Here is a 24779-nt window from a genome sequence, read left to right as displayed (position 1 = left end):
AGATCTAAGCCAGCGATCAAGATTCAGAAATCAGCAGTCACTGAGGTTGTAGTAGCTAATGGGATTGTCTAAAGGAAATGAGAGGGGAGGAGAATGGGTTTCCACAGACAACCCTCTGTGGAAACTGAAAAGAAATCACTAGACAGAAGGGAACGAACTAGAGAAGACTGGCTAACTTGGAGGTCAAGTGTGAGCTTCATTTTCTGCCTGCGAGGTGGGAAACTTATTTCCAACTGATTCTCTGGGTTTCAACACATCCTCTGGGTTCTCCAGGGCATAGGGGAGTGCTGCTGTCTCACTGTGGCAGTGGGGAGTGGAAGAGTGAATAAATATTGCAAATGGAGGGACCAGCCAGAGGGTGCAAAGGCCTCGGGAGCATGAGGGAATGCAGCTCACCAGCAGAGTTTCAAGCAGTTCACTATGGCTCGAGGACAATAAGAGGGCAAGAAAAGAGGCTGAAAAGCAGTCACGGGTCCCACGAAGAAGGCCTTGGAAGGAATCAGGACTTCATCCTGAAGGAGTTGCTGAGCCATTAAAAGAACGATTAAGGGAGGAGCATGCTCAAAGGTATGGTTTAGAGACATTTTCAGGTGCAGGCTGGAGAGGATGCAATTAGGCAGTTACGTGGGACCTGAAATATTCCACAGTGGGAAATGATTAATAGTCTGAAATATGGTAATTGCTGTGAGGTTAGAGGGGGGAAATGAGTTGGAGTGAGCTTTTGCAGGTAGAAGCCACAGTTAGAGCCACTGACGGATCACAGGTATGAGAGAGAGGACAAAATCCAGAATGACTCCCAGGTTCTTGGTTTATGAGACCATGTGGATGACAGTGGCATTCATAGAGAACAGGAACATGAGAAGAAGGCCAGGCTATCAGGGGCGTCGCCAATGAGTCCTCATGCTGTTAGTGAGCAGGAGCTGAGGGGTCAGAAGACCTCAATAAAATGAATGGCCTGGCAGCTAAGGCAAGCTTATCTGTGTCTCAGAATCCTGATGTGAGAGATATGGATAATACATTGAGGGATATTTCCAGGATTAGCTATCACAGTGGATGTGAACAAGCCTTATTCTAGGCCTGGAATTTAAAAGATGCTTAATAAACGTCTGTTTCCCCTCTTCTTTCCTTTTCTTCTAGCTTCACCATAACCCACCCATTTACACCAGGGCCCCTCTCTGGAGAGCTCCTGCTATGATGGGTTTCTCTTTCTGAGTTGATATTTTCATATCAGCTCATATTAATGGACCAGCAGAGAAAGCTGCAAGGAGGACATGGTAGGTACTACCATGGGAGAGGCTTGAATGTGAGTAAGAAGGGCTGGAGGAGATCAAAGTGCCCAGATCCCCAGCCAGGGGAGGGCAGTGAAGAGGAGACCAAGGGCATCTCTGTCCTGCCAGGCCTTCCTTTGTGCCTAAACTAATCTAGCCACAGTTTTCACACTGGCCATTAGTAGATGTGATGGCTCCCATCTGATAGTAAGAGTGAGCCACTTACATGAAGTAGATAATAGTATGTGGAGTCTTCAGGGTTATTTAATGTTTTGGGTTTCCGGGGTCGTCTTGGGGGTCTCAATATTTTTGGCTCCTCTCCTTTACAGACACCTATAAGAAAGGTGATCATAAACAAGTATTTAATTACAAAGACTATTATCAAGTGATGTTTTCCTTTTGGGATAAATAAGAAATTATACACATATGACTGAGGCTAAGGCTGGAGAAAAAGGAAATACGTTTGCTGCATAACCAACCCTTATCCTACTCCTCACCATGTGCTTTCCTCTAGTTGTCTGGTGGTCTAGGACTTTGAGAGCAAAGGGGAAGAAAACAAGAGGAAGAAAAAGAAAACCAATGCAGCCGGGTGCAGTGGTTCACGCCTGTTATCTCAGCACTTTGGGAGGCTGAGGCAGGAAGATCACTTGAGGTCAGGAGTTCGAGACCAGCCTGGCCAACTGATGAAACCCCCGTCTCTACTAAAAATACAAGAAAATTAGTCAGGCGTGGTGGTGGGCACCCGTAATCCCAGCTACTTGGGAGGCTGAGGCAGGAGAATTGCTTGAACCTGGGAGGCAGAGGTTGCAATGAGTCGAGACCGTGCCATTGCATTCCAGCCTGGGCGACAAGAACAAAACTCTGTCTCAAGAAAAAAAAAAAGGAAAGAAAGGAAGGGAGGGAGGGAGGGAGGAAGGAAAGAACGAGAAAGAATGCATAGTTTGGTCACGTGGAATTGAGTAGAGCAGTTCAGAGGATGGATAAGGTCAGGGGTCAAAGCTGCCAGAAAAAAAACTTAAAAAGGAATGTTATGCTCACAGAACCTCTTCTGTCCCTTCCCTCCCCCTTGTACCAGCCTCACGCAGTGACCCGTCTATCCAAGCACTGCACAATCTTCATTTTTAAGTACTGCCTCATATGTTATGGCCCCAAATGAAGAGACAGCTCATTTGCAGAGTTGACTCTTTCTCAAAAGCCTAATCTATTCTTTCTCCAAAATTTAGAACCTCAAACCAACAGCTGTTTTAGATATGACATTAAAAGAGTGACCAAGAAAGAATAAATTTTTTTGTCTTTTCCTACTCTTTCTGTTAATATAGCCAAGATCTCAAACCGGGAGCAACACCGTCAGAGCCTCTGGTGATCTGTACACTTGGATGTTCATGTTCATTACAAGTGGCTTTATATTTACAGAGCTAATAGACCTCATTACATATTTCTATTTTTTTCATGATTCTTGACCACCCCATCCACCGACTCTGTTTGCGCAAGAATGTCTGCTCGACAGATAGATCAGGATAAAAGTGTGAGTTGGGTACTTATTGGAAAGCTTCATTCAATACACCTGAGCACATATTTCTAGGTAGGACTTTAAAAGCAGTAATAGCTCATTCTTGCATACAGTAAAGGGGGAGTGATGATTCCTAATCCCCAGATGTTGAAATACACAGAGAAACAGAGCTGTCCCAAACTAGACTAATCAAATAAATGAATATTTATATTTATTATATGTAAACAACTGTGACTGGCAAGTGTAAATCAGCTTCAACCGAGGGTGAAAGACTCATAGACGTCTAATCTTCTAGTTCCCTGACCAGCCCACTAGGTAAAGACACTGATCACAGAAGTATTCATATTCTGACATTATCCAGCTCATTCATTCCAAAAGGTATGGGAAATGTCTGGGTGACAAAGGAGATCAGCTAATTGGGAGTACTTCACAGAGGTGTAGTGCATGGAACAATGCTCCTCAGAGAAACCTCAACAATCATACATTACTGTCTTTTTTGAATAAAACAAAGAGATCTTTGTCAATGAGACCATGTTAGTACAGATTAGTAATAAACAAAAGTGAAAGCACTTGTCCAACCCATCCCTGGAGGTTCATCTCCCATTCCCTCTCTCCCTTTTTCAAGGAATAGATGGAAGAGGTGGAGGGGGTCCAAATATCTGAGCCATTTCTGGATCCATCTTAGACTGTCACAGGCACGAGGAAAGATGGTAAGGCCTGAATTCTTGCCACCATCATAAATAGTGGTCTTTTATTTTTTTTCCTTCTCATTATCCTCTCTCCCAGTGCTGATTATTAAATAGCTTCTATTGGCTCTTGCAAACTTTTATCATTTCAAAATGCATTTGTCATATCCATTTATATTACTCATTTGAATCTGAATGGCAAGAAACATAAAAATATGGTATAAGTTATTAGATATTCTTAATATTTTTAGAAACATGAATGTGGTATGTGACTAAATTTTAACTTGGCTTCAATATTATTTAAAATCCGAATTAAAATATCAGAACATTACTATCATAATACAAATTAATTAAAATGAAGACGGCCAAGAAGCTGAATAATTGCCAAGAGAGTGAAAAACAAAAAAAGGTTCTGGGAATAAAGGCATTATTGATCTTGTGTTCATTTATTCATCAAATATTCCCCCATTCAATCTGATTTGTCTATTGAAAATGCTTTCTATTAGGTTGGTGCAAAGGGAATTGCAGTTTTTGACATTAAAATTAATGTCAAATAGAAGGTGAAGGGTGCATTTCACCAACAAATCCAAAGGTCCTATATCTGTCCCTGTTGTCTCTGACCCTTCTTCATTAAGCATTATTAAACACCCCTTGTCTTCATGACTCAGGATAAAGTTTCTGAAGGTAGATGCCTTATCTTATTTTTCTTTGTATTCCCAGTACTTATAGAAATACTTGACACGTAGTAAGTGCTTAAGATGACTAAGTGATCTTCCCCTTGCCTCCTGGATTGAATCATCCTCTCCTCAGGTCCTGGCAATTTCTGGTGTTTCTAATGCACACCTCAGGTTTGACCCTCCCATCCCATAGGAGCTCCTGCCCTAATTTCTTACTCCTTACTGAATACTTCTCTCTCAGACTCAAATGAACCCACAGTCATCATTCTTCTCCATCTAATATTCTGTACACTACAACCTCAATGGCAGCATTATTTCTGCTTCCCAGGTTGAAAACAATGATAACACCTTTGCCGTGTGCCTCTTCTTCATTTCCTACAGACAAGCAATCATTAACTTCTGTCCATTGTTTTGACACATCCTTTGAAATATCTAATATTCATCCACCACCTAGTCTCATTTGCCATTGCAATCACTCTGGATGAAACGACTCATTTAATAACTGTGGTAGAGTCTTAATATGGTTTCTATGCTTTATCTCACAAATGAAAACCAGATTTTCCTTTCTTTTTCTTTTCTTTTTTTTTTTTTTTTTTTTTGAGATGGAGTCTTGCTCTGTCTCCCAGGCTGGAGTGCAATGGTGCAATCTTGGCTCACTGCAACCTCTGCCTCCCTGGTTCAAGCTATTCTCCTGCCTCATTCTCCCAAGGAGCTGTGATTACAGGTGCTTGCCACTGCGCCCAGATAATTTTTATATTTTTAGTAGAGATGGGGTTTCAGCATGTTAGCCAGCCTGGTCTCGAACTCTTGACCTCAGGTGATCTGCTCGCCTCAGCCTCCCAAAGTGCTGGGACTACAGGTGTGAGCCACCACGCCTGGCCCAGTTTTTCCTTTCTTAAATATCACTTTAATTGTGAAATTTCAAGTTTCAAAAATTTATGATGATGCTTCTTTTTTCTTTCTTCATCAAGTTAAACTTCTGACTCCAGGTTATTTACAATCTTAGCAATTTCAGTTTTATCTCCCATTTCCCCCCAAATGGACTTTCTCCTCTTGTCAGTCCAGTTATCTCACTGAAGCCCTGATAGACGATGTTTATAGGTGTAACTTTGCTTTTTCTCACCTTCTCATAGAAAAGCTTTTCATAGCCTCACTGAAATCTTAAGCTTGTTCAATGTCCACCTTCAATCCTATCTCTTTCATGAAGCTTTCACTGACTCCCCAGTGATCTCTCTTTCATTGAGCATAAATGGTACTTGCTAGTTGCGCAAGCCATTTTAAACCTGTTACAGGCTGAATTGTGTCACCTCAAAATTCACATGTTGAAATCTTAACCTCCAGTAGCTCAGAATGTGACTGTATTTGGAGATAGGGTCTTTAGCGAGGTAATTAAGCTAAAATGATGTCATTAAAGTGGGTCCTAATCTAATGTGACTGCTGTCCTTAAAAGAACAGATTAAGACAGACACACACATTGAATCTATAAATTACCTTGGGCAGTATGGCCATTTTCACAATATTGATTCTTCCTACCCATGAGCATGAAATGTTCTTCCATTTGTTTGTATCCTCTTTTATTTCATTGAGCAGTGGTTTGTTTATAGATTCAATGCCATCCCCATCAAGCTACCAATGACTTTCTTCACAGAATTGGAAAAAACTACTTTAAAGTTCATATGGAACCAAAAAAGAGCCCGCATCGCCAAGTCAATCCTAAGCCAAAAGAACAAAGCTGGAGGCATCACGCTACCTGGCTTCAAACTATACTACAAGGCTGCAGTAACCAAAACAGCATGGTACTGATACCAAAACAGAGATATAGACCAATGGAACAGAATAGAGCCCTCAGAAATAATGCCACTTATCTACAACTATCTGATCTTTGACAAACCTGACAAAAACAAGAAATGGGGGAAAGGATTCCCTATTTAATAAATGGTGCTGGGAAAACTGGCTAGCCATATGTAGAAAGCTGAAACTGGATCCCTTCCTTACAACTTATACTAAAATTAATTCAAGATGGATTAAAGATTTAAATGTTAGACCTAAAACCATAAAAACCCTAGAAGAAAACCTAGGCAATACCACTCCTTGCATGGGGAAGGAATTCATGACTAAAACACCAAAAGCAATGGCAACAAAAGCCAAAATTGACAAATGGGATCTAATTAAACTAAAGAGCTTCTGCACAGCCAAAGAAACTACCATCAGAGTGAATAGGCAACCTACAGAATGGGAGAAAATTTTTGCAATCTACTCATCTGACAAAGGGCTAATATCTAGAATCTACAGTGAACTCAAACAAATTTACAAGAAAAAAACAAACAACCTCATCAAAAAGTGGGCGAAGGATATGAACAGACACTTCTCAAAAGAAGACATTTATGCAGCCAAAAAAAACATGAAAAAATGCTCATCATCACTGGCCATCAGAGAAATGCAAATCAAAGCCACAATGAGATACCACCTCACGCCAGTTAGAATGGCGATCATTAAAAAGTCAGGAAACAACAGGTGCTGGAGAGGATGTGGAGAAATAGGAACACTTTTACACTGTTGGTGGGACTGTAAACTAGTTCAACCATTGTGGAAGTCAGTGTGGCAAATCCTCAGGGATCTAGAACTAGAAATACCATTTGACCCAGCCATCCCATTACTGGGTATATACCCAAAGGATTATAAATCATACTGCTATAAAGACACATGCACACGTATGTTTATTGTGGCACTATTCACAATAGCAAAGACTTGGAACCAACCCAAATGTCCAACAATGATAGACTGGACTAAGAAAATGTGGCACATATACACCATGGAATACTATGCAGCCATAAAAAATGATGAGTTCATGTCCTTTGTAGGGACATGGATGAAGGTGGAAACCATCATTCTCAGTGAACTATTGCAAGGACAAAAAACCAAACACTGCATGTTCTCACTCATAGGTGGGAATTGAACAATGAAAGCACATGGACACAGGAAGGGGAATATCATACATCGGTGCCTGTTGTGGGGTGGGGGGAGGGGGGAGGGATAGCATTAGGAGATATACCTAATGTTAAATGACAAGTTAATGGGTGCAGCACACCAACATGGCACATGTATATATATGTAACAAACCTGCACGTTGTGCACATGTACCCTAAAATTTAGAGTATAATAATAATAAAAAAAAGACACACACACACACAAATAGAAGACCATGAGAAGATGACCATCTAAAGGCAAGGAAAAAGGCCTCAGAGGAAAACAACCTTGCTGACACCTTGATCTTGAACTTCTAGCTTCCAGAACTGTTAGAAAGTAAGTTTCTGCTGTTTAAATCACTCAGTCTATGGTACTTTGTTATGGCAGCCCTGGAAAACTAACATAGAACCTAATCCCATAGTCTTGCCGCTTACTATTTTTCACTGTGAATTTTTTTTTTTTTAATAGTGGAACTGGAAGTCTCTAGATGGTGGGGATCATGACTTAGGTTTTGATGTCTTTGTGTCATTTCATTGGTGATCTACATGTGGTAGTGTTTGGAGATGCAAAGATTGTGATTTCATTTCAGCTTAGAGATGTAGTGCTAAGTGAATAGTAGATATTCATATACTTCTGTGAACTGGATCACTATTGTCATCACATATAAAAATAAATTTCTCATGCTTTAAAGATAAATGTAAATAAAATAAATAATAAAGCTCTTGGAAGAAAATCTGGGATAATTCATGAACAATCTAGGGGTGTGAATATTTTTATCAAGATTCAGAAGTCATAAAAAAGATAAGACATATTTGCCTATTAAATATAGGCAAAAACCTTTATTTGGCAACAAAGTCAAAAGACACATGATAGACTTGGAAGGCTATATTTACAACACAGATATAAATAAAGGGTTCATATTTTTAATATGCAAAGAGTGCTAACAAATGACTACCAAAAATATAGACCAACGAAAAGTGAGCAAAAGATTCCAGTAGAAAATTCAAGATGCACAAATCCAAAAAGCAAATAAGCATGGGAAGGCACCTGAATTTACTAGCAGATAAGGGAATATAAATTAAAACAAGATGCCATTTACTTTGCTACACATTAGCAAAGATTAAAAAGAAGAATATTGGCTGGGCGCAGTGGCTCACACCTGTAATCCCAGCACTTTGGGAGGCCGAGGTGGGCAGATCACGAGGTCAGGAGATTGAGACCATCCTGGCTAACACGGTGAAACACCATCTCTACTAAAAATACAAAAAATTAGCCGGGTGTGGTGGCAGGTGCCTGTAGTCTCAGCTACTCGGGAGGCTGAGGCAGTAGAATGGTGTGAACCCGGGAGGAAGAGCTTGCAGTGAGCTGAGATCACGCCAATGCACTCCAGCCTGGGTGACACAGCAAGACTCCATCTGAAAAAAAAAAAAAAAAAAAAGAAGAAGGATATCACTGATGGACAGGATGTCAGGACAAGTGTATGCTCCCAAATCGCTGAAGGAAATGTTAATTGCTAGAGCCTTTTAGGAAACCAATCTATTAAAACCAAAAACATCTTGTAACTCAGTAACTTCATCACTGGGGATTTGTCCCATAATATTAAAATTCCAGTACACAAGTACATTTTCAATGATATTTACTGCAACATTTTTCATGGTAGCAAAAAATGGAAACAAAGAGAATATCTAACAATAGGGAAAAGGTTATGTAATTATTGTGATTCACAAATAGAGGATTATGCAGCCATTGAAAAGAATAAATTACAGCTATACTAGTTGATATGCAGGGATTCCTGCAAAGGTATTGAGAAAAGCAAGTTGCTTAAGTGTTTATATTATGATCATATATATATATATGATTATATACATATATACTATTTATATAAAACGATGAAAATCTCTGTTATATATATACACCTACATGTATGCACATCTGCAAAAAATATGAAAAATTACATTTTCTATAATACTAGTTCCCTTGGTTGGGGGTGAGTAATGTGGGTTGAGAAAAGGAACAGAGGGGAGCAAACAGAAAAAAAGAGAAAAAGAAAACAAAACACTACATTAAATAATAATCCTGGAATGGGCTGTGTGTGGTGGCTCACACCTGTAATCCCAGCACTTTGGGAGGCCGAGGCGGGTGTATTACCTGAGGCCAGGAGTTCGAGACCAGTCTGGCCAACATGGTGAAACTCCATCTCTACTAAAAATACAAAATTTAGCCAGGCATGGTGGCACATGCCTGTAATCCCAGCTACTAGGGAGGCTGAGGCAGAAGGATCACTTGAACCTGGGGGGCAGAGGTTGCAGTGACCTGAGATTGTGCCACTGCACTCCCATCTGGGTACCAGAGCAAAACTCCATCTCAAAAAAAAAAAAAAAAAAAAAAAAAAAGAATCCTGGAATGTATGGTATGGTAGCATTGATGTAAAATCATAAATATGCATGTTAGTGTATCATGGAGATCTAAAAATCAAAATGCATTGAATTTTCAGAATTTCTGAAAATCTAATCTGCTTTAGTGTTAGCTTCTTGACATTGTTTCTTCACCAGGATAATCTAAAGCCAGAGGACTGACTAGTCTTAAGGGGTGTCTCACTTAAGATATTGCAATGCAAGGTGGCCAGCCAGTGAATGAAAATTATGATGAATATATTGCATTCAACAGACTATGATTGCTCTGCTTAAATTCCTTCAGAATATTTTTTTAAAGAGCAAACTTCCCATGAGCTTATCAGCATACAAATATTTCAGAGAGGCATACATTTATTTGGCCTCTAATGGATCTGTGAATTTTTGCTCCTTTGGGAAAATATAAACACTCTCTACTAACCTCATCCTAACCCCTTAATTACAAAAGTGACATAAACATTTATAATCACAAATTATCAGCAGCATATCAATGTGGGCACTAGCATAATAAGGTTTGTGGCTATTTTGTGGGTTGTGCGTGGTAAATATTAGCTTGTAAAGGTTATTGCTGTATTCAGTAGCCAGAAGGTAAGATATTTATTTATGTTGCAGTTGTGGTAATAATGTCATTAAGTGTTTTGGTTTGTCAGAAATGCACTTTTTTTGGATAATGAATCACCTAACATCCCCGCTTTTTTGCATTCAGAAGAAAGAAGATAGATTTAAAACTCATTGCCAGGGAAAATTGATTTAGAAAATTAAATTTCAGTATTAGTCTCATTTTAATGATAATTACACTGTTTTACTTAAGTATACATGCAGAGTATAATTTGCAGAAGTATCACATGTCTAAATCAAATATTAGCAGAACAGAAATGCACTTGTTACTGTAATTTTTTCCTTAATAAATCAATTTTTCAGTTTTTGTAAATTTCCATTTCCTCCTAAGAGTCTATGACCTTCAAGCAATAGAGTGATCTATGGGAAATCTTAGGAGAGGAATTTTCATTGCTGCATGTTAAAGGCAGACTCACTCTAGTCATGGTTGCAACCTGCCTTCTGGAAGCTGCCATTTCCACCAGTCACCTCATCTGCCCTTGGCCAGGCTGGCTGTTTTGGCACTTGTTCTAGACTTAAAGAGAGCTGCACACAGTTCTGAGCTTATGGACAGGACAGTTCCAAAGGAGTCCTCTTTGCCTTGCATGGCCTCCTTCCTTTAGCACCGACGGACATGTTCAATTCTCTCTCTCTTTTTATTAAGAGATGGGGTCTTGTTATGTTGCCCAGGCTGGTCTCGAATTCCGGGGCTCTAACCCTCTCACCTCAGCCTTCCGAGTAGCTGGGATTACAGGCCTGAGCCTTCGTACCCTTAATTCTCATGCTTGCCCTGGATTTGACCTCTTGCGTCTACTCTGGGATATCTCTGTTCTCTTGAGTTTGAGGTGAAAAGCTAAGGGTACGTGCTTGTCCTGCTCTGAGTGTCCCTAGAACTTAGAGGATGTGTTACTATTTAGGGGATCTGACTCACAGTCTTCTCTGACCTTCTCAAGAGGCAACTGCCACCCCCAGCCCCATTCTGAACCGCACAACCACTCCTGTGGCCTTTCTCTTCCTGCCAACTGAATGCCGATGCCCCAGGGCTAGCTTCCACCTCTACCCATCCTATAGGTCATGGGCTTGTAGCTTTTGGCCGCTCTCTGATTTGGGTACTTTGAATTAATACCCAGATCCTTGAAAACGAAACTTTTAGTTTTATTTATTTTTTATTTATTATTATTATTTTTTTTGAGACGAGGTCTCGCTCTGTTGCCCAGGCTGGAGTGCAGTGGCGCAATCTTGGCTCACTGCAAGCTCCGCCTCCCGGGTTCACACCATTCTCCTGCCTCAGCCTCCTGAGTAGCTGGGACTATAGGCGCCCGCCACCACGCCCGGCTAATTTTTTGTATTTTTAGTAGAGACGGGTTTCACCTTGTTAGCCAGGATGGTCTCGATCTCCTGACCTCGTGATCCGCCGGCCTTGGCCTCCCAAAGTGCTGGGATTACAGGCGTGAGCCACCACGCCCAGCCGAAACATTTAGTTTTTTAACAATACTGGTAGGTTCAGGTAAGGTTCCTGCCCCACATGTCTCTCCTAGTTGTGGCAGGAGAAGCAGGAGGATAAAGCAGCCTGTGTGGGGGGTGAGACCCACAGATACACCCTCTGGACTGTCGCTTGTCTCTTGCACATTATCGCTACATCTTGGCACTCCACTTCTGTCATTTTCCTTGGGCTGTCATCTCGCATGGGTTACAGTCCTCAAAAGCCAGTTCGTTTTGTTCTAGTCCAAGGAGTTAGATTACACACACACCTGCCTGGTCATCTTGCTTATATGTGAGCAGTCATCAAAACAGGGTGCCACAACAGAAGCACATGCGAATGCACATGGTGATACCAAGGGTGCCCTGAGAGTGAGGTCTTTGTTGGGGAGAATGAGCTGTTATGCGGAACACTGTGAGCACGTCTTCTGTGTATGACTGCCCACCAACTATGGATACAGCCAAACAACCAAAATACATGTTTATTTGCTTGGAGAATAAGGAAAACTCAGAGGTGGCATCTAATTACATCTTGGCTATTTTTCAAAATGAAGTGGGTATTCATTTATTTAAAAAATTTATATACATAGCCTGAGGTGAAAACTTAGAATAATTTTTCCCAGAGAGCCAAACTTAAAAAAATTATTTATTGACTGTTGATAGTCATTTTCTTAGATTGGCCTGTTAAAAATACAGAATTGAAGAACATTCTCCGACTTTAAACACACAACATTTGTTTTTTTCCTTCCCTCCGCTTATACTTTATAACACATAGATAAAAGGGTTTTTGGTTCCTATCAAGATGAGCTGAAATATACCAGTATTTTTAAAAAGTGATTATTCTTTATTAGAGCACATCTGATCACAAGCTGGCTGGAGGAGTATCAAAGAAACTTTTAGTGGCTTGAGACAGCATGGCAGCAAAGGTGACAGATCTGGAGATGACACTCTAGTCTTACCACATGTGGCTGTGGAAGTCCTCTACCAGGTTGCAATAATATTATTCAGATTCTTAATTTTATATAGAAGTGAAGTTAGCGAGGGATGGAGAGTATCCGCTGTACTGGAGATGACCATCTGGTTCTCACTAACTAGTCACTCAACTCTTCTAGAACCCTAGACTTAGGTGCTCTTGTTGTTAATGAACCACCTCACGTATGTGAAGATTAAGCTGAATTACTTACAGTATTACAATTCCAATTCTGCAATATTTTATTCAGTGGTTAGATTAGCTAGCAGTTTGCTAAGGCTATTCTTTGAAAAATGAATTTAAAGGACTGTTAATATTCCATATGTGAATGTGTCATTACTTATTAATCATTCTCCTATTGTTCAATTTTTTTTCTTACCATATACACAATTTTTTTTTCAGCTCTGATTGTTTCCTTAGGCTATGCTCTCATAAGTGAGTTTACTGGGTCAATGATATAAACTAATTCAGTGGGGTTTTTTTTTTTTTTGGACATATTGCCAAGTCACTTTTCAAAATGTTGACACTTACCATATGTTTGGGAATAATTACATTAGCACTTTGTCATTACTGTTAAAATATTTTTTCATACTTGCAATTTTGATGAGTAAAGAATAGTAGTGGGTTTGACTTTTTATTTTTTTTACTCCTAGAGTGGTCATATATATGCTTATTTTCCATCTGTATTTCTTCTTTTGTAAATAAATTAATGGCTTGTGCCATTTTTCCATTGAGAGTGCTATTTTTACGAATGATTTATAAAGAGCTCTTTCTATGCTAAACAGTTTAACTCTTTTTACATTTGTTCCAAATATTTTGTCTTCAGCTCTTTAACTTTTAATCATGCTTTGGAATCTCTAGAAGGTTTTAACATTCATGTAATCCAAATCTATCACAGTTTTTCTTTGTAATTCCTTTTATTACTTCTTATGGTTTGTCCTTTCTAAGCAGAGATTGTGAAATGCTCAGTTCATAGCATCTGGCTTCATTTGGTTTGTTTATTTCTTACATTTAAATGATCAATGCATCTGGAAAATACCTGGGCATTCAGCAGAAGATAAGAATATTTTATTTCCTCATCCCAAATCAGAGACATTTTAAGCATAATCCATCCATTTCTTTTGTGTTCGTATGTATCTTTTTGTAAATGACAGGTTTTTTATAAATACTCAGGTCAATTTTAGGGCTATTCTGTTTCATTAATCTGTGATTGATTTTTGTAAAGGGGACATATGATTTTAATTATTATAGAATTATTCATTTTACTATCTAATGAGTAAGTCCTCATTTATAGTTATTCTTTTTTTCTCTGAAATTTACAAATGATCCTTAGGGATATTTTCTTAAATTCCAAAGAAAATCTCATAGAGATTTTGAATGCAATTTTTTTAAACCTAGAAAGTAATTTTAGAATGGTCATGTTTACCGTATTTTATCTTTCAATTCAGAAACACAATGTATCATTCCATTATGCATCTCTTCTTTTTTGTCTCTTTCAGGTTTGGTTGCTAGCTTTATTTCAAGGTATTGATTTTTTTTTTTGCTATTATTTCCAATGGGCTCTTTTTCTATTAGAAATTTTTATAGGAAAGAATATCTATCTATATAACTATACATCCTTACTGAATTCTATTCCTAGCATCAATCATTGCATTTTTAATGTTGTCTGCTAATAGTCCTACAATCCCATCTGTTCCCTTTTGATAGTTAGGCTTTTTGAAAAAGCTTCTCTTTGCTGTCTTATTGCATTAACTGGAAATTTCCCAATAACATAAAAATGCGGTGTTACTAGTATCTTTATCTTCATCCTCCTTTTTAATGCAACTGCTTCCAGTGTTTTATAGTTAATTATGAGGTAGATGATTGAATTAAGAAACGTATTCTTCATATTGTTAAAGAATATCCTTCTGCTTTTGGTTTAGAAAGAGTTTTACATTTCATCAGTACAGAGTGTTGGATTTTACTGAAAACTGTTTCAGCATTTATCAAGATAGTTTTTTTGATCTTTTGATATGTTATATTAATATGTATTATGTGGACAGTCTTTTAATGTACTATTGCATTCCATTGGCTAGTATTAAATACTATACTCAGGAATTTTATCTCTAAATTAATAACTGAGGCCAGGCGCGATGGCTCACACTTGTAATCCCAGCACTTTGGGAGGCTGAGGCAGGTGGATCACCTGAGGTCAGGAGTTCAAGACCAGCCTGGCCAACATGGTGAAACCCCATCTCTACTAAAAATACAAAAAAGTAGCCAGGCGTGGTGCCGCACGTTTGTAGTCCCAGCTACTCGGGAGGCTGAGGCATGAGAATCACTTGAACCCAGCAGGCAGAGGTGGCAGTGAGCCGAGGTCGTGCCACTGCACTCCAGCCTGGGTGACAGAGTGAGACTCTGTCTCAAAAATTAATTAATTAATAATTGAGATTGAACAATAGTTTTTAAAAAATGTTATTGTTAGACTTTTGTTCTAGGACAGATGAACATCATAAAATAGGTAACTTCGTATATTTTTCTTTCTTTTTTTTTCTCAAACAAATCACATAGAATGAGATTTATCTGTTCCATGAATGTTTGAATGTGTTTGCATAAAACACTATGAGTTCTTGGAACCTTTGTTGGAGGTAATTCTTTGAACAGCCACATCATCATACAGTAAGTTCTCACTTGACAATGTCAGTGGGTTCTTAGAAACTGCAACTTTAAGCGAAATGACCAATTTTACAATAGACTGATATAAACAAGAGTTAACTTCTTATGGTATATTTCTGGTCACAAAAACATTACCAAACTTCTCAACAGAGACCAACACTGAAATAAATGTGAACTATGCATACATTTAAGAAAAATTAGGTCAGGTGCAGTGGCTCAAGCCTGTAATCCCAGCACTTTGGGAGGTAAAGGTGGGCAGATCACTTAACGTCAGGAGTTTGAGATCAGCCTGGCCAACATGGTGAAACCCAGTCTCCAATAAAAAAAAAATACAAAAATTAGCTGGGCATGGTGGTGGTCGCCTGTAACCCCAGCTACTGGGGAGGCTGAGGCAGGAGAATCACTTGAACCCAGGAGGCAGAGGTTCCAGCAAGCTGAGATCGCGCCATTGCACTCCAGCCTGGACAACAAGAGCGAAACTCCGTCTCAAAAAAAAAAAAAAAAAAAATTAGGCTGGGCACGGTGTAATCCCAGCACTTTGGGAGGCCAAGGCGGGCGGATCACAAGGTCAGATCGAGACCACCCTGGCTAACACGGTGAAACCCCATCTCTACTAAAAATATAAAAAATTAGCCGGGCTTGGTGGCCGGCGCCTGGAGCCCCAGCTACTCGGGAGGCTGAGGCAGGAGAATGGTGAGAACCTGGGAGGCGGAGCTTGCAGTGAGTCGAGATCGCGCCACTGCACTACAGCCTGGCTGACAGAGCAAGACTCTGTCTCAAAAATAAATAAATAAATAAATAAACATTTAAAGCAGAAGGCAAGCAGAGTTATTAGCTGTATTAAAGCTGAAGTGTTCAGTTAATATAATTCCTACTGTCTTCAGACTGTCTGAGTTCTCTTTTGAAAACAGATGAATAATCATTTTATGTATATTTTCTTCAGGAAAATCAGAAGATTTAGATGTTATGAAATCCCACACCTGGGTAAAGTTGTCCCTTGTTGTTGTTGTTCTTTTTCTTCTTCTTGCTTTTTTTTTTTTTTTGAGACAGAGTCTCGCTCTGTCACCCAGGCTGGAGTGCAGTGGCACGATTTCGGCTCACTGCAACTTCCACCTCCCAGGTTCAAGTAATTCTACTTGCCTCAGCCTCCAGAGTAGCTGGTATTACGGGCAACTGCCACCAGGCCCAGCTAATTTTTGTATTTTTAGTAGAGAAGGGGTTTCACCATATTGGTCAGGCTGGTCTTGAACTCCTGACCTGAGATGTTCAAAAGTGAAAATCTCGGTGGCGACCTCTACTTCCTCCCAGGACGCTGCCTCCCATTTGTACCTCTCCTTTCCAGCAGCGGCCTGGGGTGAGCTGCCTGGCTTCCTTGCTTCCCCACACCACCTGCTCCTCTCTGCCCCACACTCACCAGTGCTGCCACTTCTGTGACCACGAGGGAACCTGAAGCCCTGGCCTTCCCTCAGCTCCTACCCTGCCAGCATGCCTCCTGGGCACAGGCCATTGCAGCAGCCAAATGAATGGGCCTCTGGGCTCTGACTTGCTAGTCTCTCTTCTTCACAGCAGGAGGCTCTCAGCCAGGGCCAGAGAGCAGGAGAGCAGCAGGAATGAAGGGCACCAAAGAGCCATTTGTGGTCAGCTTCACTGCAATTCTTGACTTGAAAACGATATGGCAGAATAATTGATGAAAACATTAAGGTATTTCCCCTTCCTCTCATATCAGGCAAATAGCCAAGTGCATCTTAGTATATTTCTGCCTCAGAGATTTTTTCAGGGAAGAAATTAGAAGTTGCATGAGGTCAGTGGCTCCTCCTGTCTTTGGTAACAGCCAAACTCATTGCAGAGATGATGTCAGGGATCCCTGAACGGGGCAGTGAGATTGCGGAGGGCCTCCAAGAAAGCAAGGGAAAATAAATGCAGATTCTTCTGGGCAGAGGTCAGCAGGGTTCAAAGTCGTGGGACTCCTGAACTTTACCGTGACAGCTCCTGGGGGAGGTCATAAGACTGCAGAGAGAATGGCTACCTGGAGTGGGCATGGATAATATGAGGCTCCAGACCTCCACGGTCTAGGTGCCACCTGCAGGGTGTGGGAGCAGCCAGACCTCCCAACTTGAAGGGCTCATGGAGGTCAGCTGGAGCCATGAGTGTCCCAACAGTAACTTCATGGGCAAATGACTAGAGACTACAGGGTGTACCTGATCTTTTGGTGGTGTGCAAGGCCATATAACCTTTGCACAGCTCTGGAGAGAGGGAGGTCTGAAAATTATTGAGATTGAATTCCTCACCAGTTTAGTATAATAGGTTGACTAGAAAAAAGTTCAATAACAATACTTCTTGTATAATGGGGTTTTGCACCTTCCACACTCTATACTCAAGGTTGCAGATGTTGACAAAGGAAATAGAAATATTTCTATTTCTATTTTTGCGCTCTCTTATCAAATCTGCCTCCTGCCAGCCCCCCTCTCTATACCACCCCTTTTTATTCCCTTGTGGTGTCATATGCCAAGTTCTAGTTAAAATGAAAAAAGGAAAACATACTAAATGGAGGGGAATTAAGTCAGAGAAGGTAGAAAGTGGGTAGAACATCCTAAAAAAACTGTATCTCCATATAAGAAATGAAATAAAGGTTCTCCTAAGACAGGACACAGGCTCCTCAAATCTGCCATAGAATAATGGTGGGAAACTAATAAACAAAGTATCTGGCATTTCCTTCCCATTCAGGAAGTTCTAACTCTACTGATTTTTACCTGAGAGGCACTGCTGAGAAGAAACTCGTCTATTAATTGGCTTATGGTGCGAGACACCCAGATAAAGTGGCTTCAGTTGCTGTGACAAAATCATTTCATTCAATTTTTTCTGCAGAATGAAATATTCTTCAGATAACTTTGATATCTAAAAAGAAGGTCATGTGTCAGGTTAAATCAAGGAAAAGAATACAGAGAGTTCTGCAGGCACCGGGGGCTGGGAAACGCCTTACCAGCACTCTTGGGGACTCTCATGTTCCTCTCCAGGGCCCACCCTGTCCCTTGCACCAAGGTCTGATAAAGTTCTCACCTGACAACCTTCCCCCCCTTGTGCTCTGAATACTTGCCATCTCACATTTTTCTTTAAAACTGCCAAGCACGTCATGCTACATGCAGAATTCTGTTCTGATCGACTCCTTCCCAGGTTTCTGAGATCCGGCTTCCAGCCTTGCCACTCTGCTGTGTTTGCCTTTCTGCTTCTGTCCTGAGGACCCCTCTGCTGCCTTTGATTGTGTAAACCTCCTTCCTTTTCTTTCCAGTCTTTTTTTTTTTTTTTTTTTTTTTTTGAGACGGAGTCTCGCTCTGTCGCCCAGGCTGGAGTGCAGTGGTGCGATCTCCGCTCACTGCAAGCTCCGCCTCCCGGGTTCACGCCATTCTCCTGCCTCAGCCTCCAGAGTAGCTGGGACTACAGGTGCCTGCCACCACGCCCGGCTGATTTTTTGTATTTTAAGTAGAGACAGGGTTTCACCACGTTAGCCAGGATGGTCTCGATCTCCTGATCTCGTGATCCGCCCGCCTCAGCCTACCAAAGTTCTGGGATTACAGGCTAGAGCCACCGCGCCCGGCCTTCTTTCCAGTCTTTTACCCTGATTTCAGGGCTGCTCTATTCTGGTTTCTCTTTCCATTCTGCCCCCCGCCTCTATCGTGTCCGCATCCTGGCTCTGAGAACACGGCTGTCCTGCTGGGTTGAGTGTGAGGCTCCTGCTGGGACAGCCTCTAGCTTTGTTCCATGGAGCAGTGAATTTACTCCATGGCATTACTGGCCAGCTCCGAGTGGATGCCTTGGTAATTCTACATCTCATGTCTCCACGGCATAGCAGGTCTGAGTTCTAATCCCTGATTTGGTCTTTGGAGTGAGAAGAACTGTATGTTCGTTAAACTCACTATTTCCACATGCTTAAGAAGAGTAGGAAGGGGATGGGTAAATTAAAAATGGCAGATCTCTACTGACAGCTAGAAGTTGGAGATGTTTGGGCCACACCTCTAGCACTAAGGAAGGGTCCAAGTGCAGTTATCATGTTTCTCATAGGCTCAGCCACTGTCAAATACAAAAAGGGGAGTTTAGGGACTCAGGAATATTAGATAGTCTTTCTTGGAACTAACCCATTATGATATTTCTTTTATTACTTCATACACCATTGATTACCCTGGAAATTCATGTATTTTAGAGATCATCCAGTTAAAACTCTTCATTTCACACTGGAGAAAATAATAGTGCTAACACATAAAGTGATTTTATGAAGGTTAAATGCCTAGAAAGAGAAAGGAGGAAGTGGAATTGGTATTTACAGAAGCCGGTTCTTGCGATCTTTCCATAGCACCAATTTATAGGAGATAAATTGTATGTATCAGAGATAAATTGTATGTATCAGAGACAAATTGCATGTATACCCATGAGAAGCCCTAAAACCTGTTGCTTCCTATGCTCCTCTCTAGAAACAGCTGAAACACACCTATGATTGGCATGAGATATTCTCCAGGAGGGAACTTTTCTCTGCGTTTTTTCTTTGTGATTCCTTATTTTCCATGACTGTTCATTCACTGTCATGATGTGACATGCAGACTTTCATCTTCACTGTATATGCTTCAGTGTGGCTACCTATCAAAATCTGATACCTAATTATGTCTTCTCAAATTTGTGAAAGGGAGAAAGCATAAACTTTGGAGGATTTAGAAAACTTAAAACGACTTTTTTTTTTTAGCTCTAATTAAAGATCTAATTAAAGATACATCAAACTTTTCACTGTCGAGCCTCAGCATTTTAGTAAGCTGTATAAACCAATCTCTAGTATCATGACTACATGAGGTTTCTATCATATTTTATACTATTGTTACGGTAAATTGGGTTAAAAGTTCCTGGTTATTTGAATAGCACAATCCCTGAGACATTTTATTAAAAATGTTTGCGGGCCCATCAACGCAGATAAAACAATCTACCAGTTATTAATTATGTGTTTAATTCAGTTATTGTATAGTTCCCAGGGACTTTTATTAGTAAATAAATTTATTTATTCACATACCTGTTTTGAAAAAATTGCCAAATCACATGCTTCTCTTTCTGAAGTTGCTTTCGAGTCTTTGTTATCCTTCTTCTTGATGTTATTGATTTCCTCATGTTTTGTGGGATAGGAATACAAATTATGAGTGTTTCTTGCTACTTCTGTTGGTGTTGTGACAATCCTCTGATGCTTAAAAGAAGACATCTTGTCCTTCCTCAACTGCTGCCTTCTCTTGTAACCCCGGTATTTGCTCTGAATGAATACCGCTGCTTTATCTTCTTCCTCCTGGGCCTGTGTCACTGGTTCAACTTGCTTCTCTTTGACTGTCTCATGCCTCAGACGGCCTCTGCCTTCCTCCTGGCTGCATATCGGTGCACTCTGGGTAACTACAGATGTCTTCTTTTCTTTTTCCATGCTGTTTGCATTTTGATAAATTGACCTTTGGCTAAGTGTAGGTTCCAAAGTTTTTTTAAAGGAAGTCTCATTTTCAGCTAACCAAGGCACTGGGTAGCTTGACCTTTCTGATATGGCCTTCCTTTCTAGATATGCTGCTTTTGACTCTTCACAATTCCTCTCCTCTATGTACCTCTGATAGTAACTCTGGATCATAGCTTCCTCTTTCTCCACTTTCCTTAGATTGCTGTTCTCTTCCAGGTCTTTGACAGACTTCTGTTTGGGGCTTACTTCTGGCCCTACAAGGTAGAATTCTTGCTTAACCTCTTCCTCATACACATTATTCATTTTTTTTGGAGTCTGATACACTCTGTTGTTACTCTCCACAGCAATGGGGGTTTCCTCTTCAGGTTTGAAAGTGGAAGTCTTCACTACAGATACACTTCCTTTATTATTTGGAGCTGAAATGAATCTTTCATTAGCAGAGATTGCATTTTCTGCTTGTTTCTTCACAAAAGATTCCCTGTGTAAAATATATTATCTTTGAATATACAGTACTAAACTGGAGCTTATTACTTCTATTGGCAATAGCTATATGCTAGATACTGGTGAGAGAAAGGCAAAAGGAACAAAGAAAGCTCAAAATTAAAATGTATCAAGTCACATTAATCAAGTGCTTTCCAGAATGTTCTCTCTGGTGACAACTGTGATAACTACTCAAATAATGAGAAAACCAGATTCAACTCGGAGTGAGAAATATCCTAGCATATGAAGAACCATCTTTTCATTTAATGAGATATCAAAATTCTAGGAACTTAATCCTTTCAAAATATATCCTTTTCAAAACAAAGTACCTTTAGTAGTGAGATGCTGTGAAAAATATACCTAAGTTTGATACCAGTAAGCAGGGTATGTTCACTTGGCTGACATACTGTACTTTAATAAGCACTAAGTTTACTGATCAGAGGAAGTATCTTATAAAATTAAAGGAAAAGCAATGTCCTCGCTACAGTTCATGATCATGTAATACGGTGGCCAAAATTTCACAGTTGCTACTTTGCTAATATCCTTCCAAAATGATTTCCCCTTCACTTGAAGATAAGGTTTTCTCTGCATCTTTTTTTTTTTTTTTTTTTTCTAGCCAAGGGCAAAACCCTTACAAGAGCAATACAGCCAAGAAAAAAGTTAAGATGGAATGAACATGTCATACCATGACACCTTGATATGCTAACACCTCTCGTTGCTACTTGGAGGGCTTTTGCACCAAACTTTTCATCTTAGCCCAGAAACCCATGTGAGAGTTTAGGTCTTCTGTGATCTGTTTGTGAAGTCGGACTCTTCTTTGAGTCAAATCTGGAAAAAGCTACCGGGATTCCATTTTTCTAATTCTACTGGCCACTTCCTAGGGCTAGAATTACTGTGGTATCCCCAGGCTAGTACAGGAGGCATAGCAGAATCCTGCTAGGATCAGTCAAAAAACTAGGTAGGGCATCAGATGCCCATGATTTTGATGAATCGCTACACTAGTATTTTGAATTCCTCCATAATACTGACCTCTCTGAGAATGCTTACATTTATTCAAAATACAACTAAGAAGATAAACGTGCAGTCCCTAACTGATTACATTCCGAAAAATCCATTTATAAGTTAGTTTTGATCCTTTAAATGCATTTCACTGGTGAAGACTTGTACACACTGCTGAAATTCCCACATCAGTTACATGTCTGGGCTCAGGCAACTCTACTCTGTGTTGCGGCTGGCTGGGGAACATGTGCAATGATGGGTGCTTCTGAGGATCAACCCTTCAGAGCTCCAGCTTGGGGAGGACTGGCAACCTCTTCTGACATCTGCTGGAGAGCACTGCCGGCCTGGGCCTTTCTCCAGCTCCCCGCCGTGGTATTCTAGGTCACAGTTCAGGGGCTCTGACAGGGAATGGTTAAGTGAAAACAAGCGCTTCAGGTAGCTGAGGGAAAAGGAAAGTCAGAAGTGGCGGAGGGAGGGAGTGCTGGCCCGCAGATCTCTGGCAGTGGTCAGGCCCACCTGCTTCTCCCTTCCCTAACTTTCCTCTCTACAAGCTTCCCTTGACTTTCTGCCTCTACTCCTTTCATGTCTGACTTTGTCATCCACCTCCCATGAGAGTTAGCCCAATCAATGTCAAATTCTCCATCCCAGACCACAGTGATAGCTTCTTACTCACACTCATGTGCCCTGAAGTGGATCTTGTGTGCAGTAGATTCTTAATAAGTATCTGCTACATTGAAAGCTAATCCCTGGTATCCTCAGAAGAAAGGTGGTAGCAAATGGGTATGTAATTGAACATCACACTTCCTTATTAGATGTGATATCTACAAGCAGTAATTTCTAGAAGTAGTACAATTAGTCCATCTTTCTTCGATTTGCAGCCAGTTTATATTTCTCTCAGCCTCCAGACTGAAGTACAGAAGTCACAGGTATCATCCAGCCTCCTGCTCCTGAGGCAGGCCTGTGATGTCTCGAAGTTTGCTGGACTGTTTTATCGCCAGTAACAAAGAGAAACAAATCATTTGGATCCTCACAAGCAAAGACAAAGAGCATATATATAGGTCTCAGAATACACAAAAACTGAAAACACCAAATGTATATAAACTTCAAATAAACATTCCTGTTTTTCAAATAAGGAAATGAGGTTGGCCTGAGGGATTCAGGGAGTGTGTGGGTGAAGGTGAGGGGAAGAGGTGGCAGAGAAATCATCTATGAGATCATCTGTGAGACCACTATTGGCAGGAGAGAATAGCGGTGGGTGAAGAGAAAGTTAGATGTGGGTGTGTGGGGAAAGAAGGAAGCTAGGAAGCCACCTCTTCTTCTATTTCATTCCTTCACCCTTTCTATGGCCAGATTTGATGTTAAAAACAAGGGGACTAGGGTTGGGGCTGGAATGATCTTTATCTCCCTGGATGACCATGTACTCAGTTTGATAAATTCAAGTTTCACCACTTGGGCAAAATGTAGATATTTTTCCCTTTCCCTAACCACTACCAACCAAGGCAGGGTTCCCTCCTCCTTGCCCCCAGTGTACCCTTTGCCTATTTTTATAGCAGAGTTAACACATTTTACAAGAGGGATGTGTTTGTCTGTCCTGTTTTTTCTGTAATACTGTGAGAAATTTGAGGATAAGGATTTTGCTTCACGTATCTGTGTCCCCACTGCCCAGCATAAAGCCTGCTGAATAAGTGAATAAGTGGTTTGCTAACATGCACTTGGAAGTACAGACATGAGGGCTCAGAAGAAGAAAGAGCAGCTGGTGATTATGACATAGGGGCCAATGGCATATTGGCTATTAAAGCCACTGGAATGAATGAGAGGGCCCAGGGATACATTTAGATATGGATGAGGATTTAAATGTGGGGATTGGAGGACATATTAGCAAAGGACACTCAGAATTAGGAGTAGAATTATAGAAAGCAATCTGGTAGAAGCCAAGGAAGAAAAAATTTGAGAAATAACTCCAAAATAGGATAGAGAACACAAAAGTAGCCTCTGGGTGTTCACTGACATTTGATGTGTCAGTATCAGGAACCTGACTAGTACAAGAAAGGCTGTGAACATTATTCTATGAACTTACAGATCTGAAAAATCTATATGTTACAATGGTATAAGAATGAACATCATTATACCTTGTATTTTCAAAGTTTTTCTTGTAGTTGAATTCCTGATCAGAAGTTTGAATGGTTGTTACTGCTGTGTTTTTCATGTTAACAATTTCTTTTCTTTGTTTCCTGACAAGGTGTCCTCTTGCAGCTGAAACACAGAAAGCCCATAGTAGTGTTAATTATAAACAAATAAAAGAAATTTACTTTAAAGAGTAGAAATGGTGGCTTTGACCATTGATGTCAAAGAGGAAAATAAAATTAAAATGCCAAATAGAACAGGTTCACTTAAAAATGTGATTCATTAACAAGATTCTTCTACATGGCAAGCTATAGCAACAATAACTAAAGTAACTTTCATACTAAGAAGAATACTAAAATGAAATCAAAATGATAGAGATGAGCAAAGTTGATGACAAAGTGTGCTCATTTGCTTAAAATTCAGTAATAATCATTTTCATTTTTTTGCTATGTGTTTCATATATTTTGGCCAGATACATTTCAGATGATCAGA

At 40.3% G+C, this 24779-nt stretch overlaps 1 protein-coding gene across 14 annotated transcripts in view; it reads right to left on the bottom strand.

The window, feature by feature from the left end:
* MYO3A (myosin IIIA) overlaps window positions 1–24779 on the bottom strand; it is a 285430-nt gene that overhangs the window by 17990 nt on the left and 242661 nt on the right. For 7 of the 14 annotated variants that reach the window (XM_063781509.1, XM_016962803.3, XM_016962796.4 and 4 more), the window contains 4 exons: window positions 24293–24416; window positions 20268–21162; window positions 17971–18115; window positions 1495–1601 (listed from right to left, as the gene is read on the bottom strand). In XM_063781509.1, coding sequence (XP_063637579.1) covers window positions 1495–1601; window positions 17971–18115; window positions 20268–21162; window positions 24293–24416 — 1271 coding nt within the window. Of the gene's footprint in view, window positions 1–1494; window positions 1602–8390; window positions 8524–17970; window positions 18116–20267; window positions 21163–24292; window positions 24417–24779 lie in introns of those variants that run through there. The other 7 variants (XR_010146830.1, XM_063781510.1, XM_016962801.4 and 4 more) reach the window with 4 other exon arrangements.

The sequence above is a fragment of the Pan troglodytes genome, chromosome 8, assembly GCF_028858775.2.
Source record: "Pan troglodytes isolate AG18354 chromosome 8, NHGRI_mPanTro3-v2.0_pri, whole genome shotgun sequence".
Taxonomy (NCBI): Eukaryota; Metazoa; Chordata; class Mammalia; order Primates; family Hominidae; genus Pan; species Pan troglodytes.
This window is presented reverse-complemented; position numbering and strand designations above follow the sequence as displayed.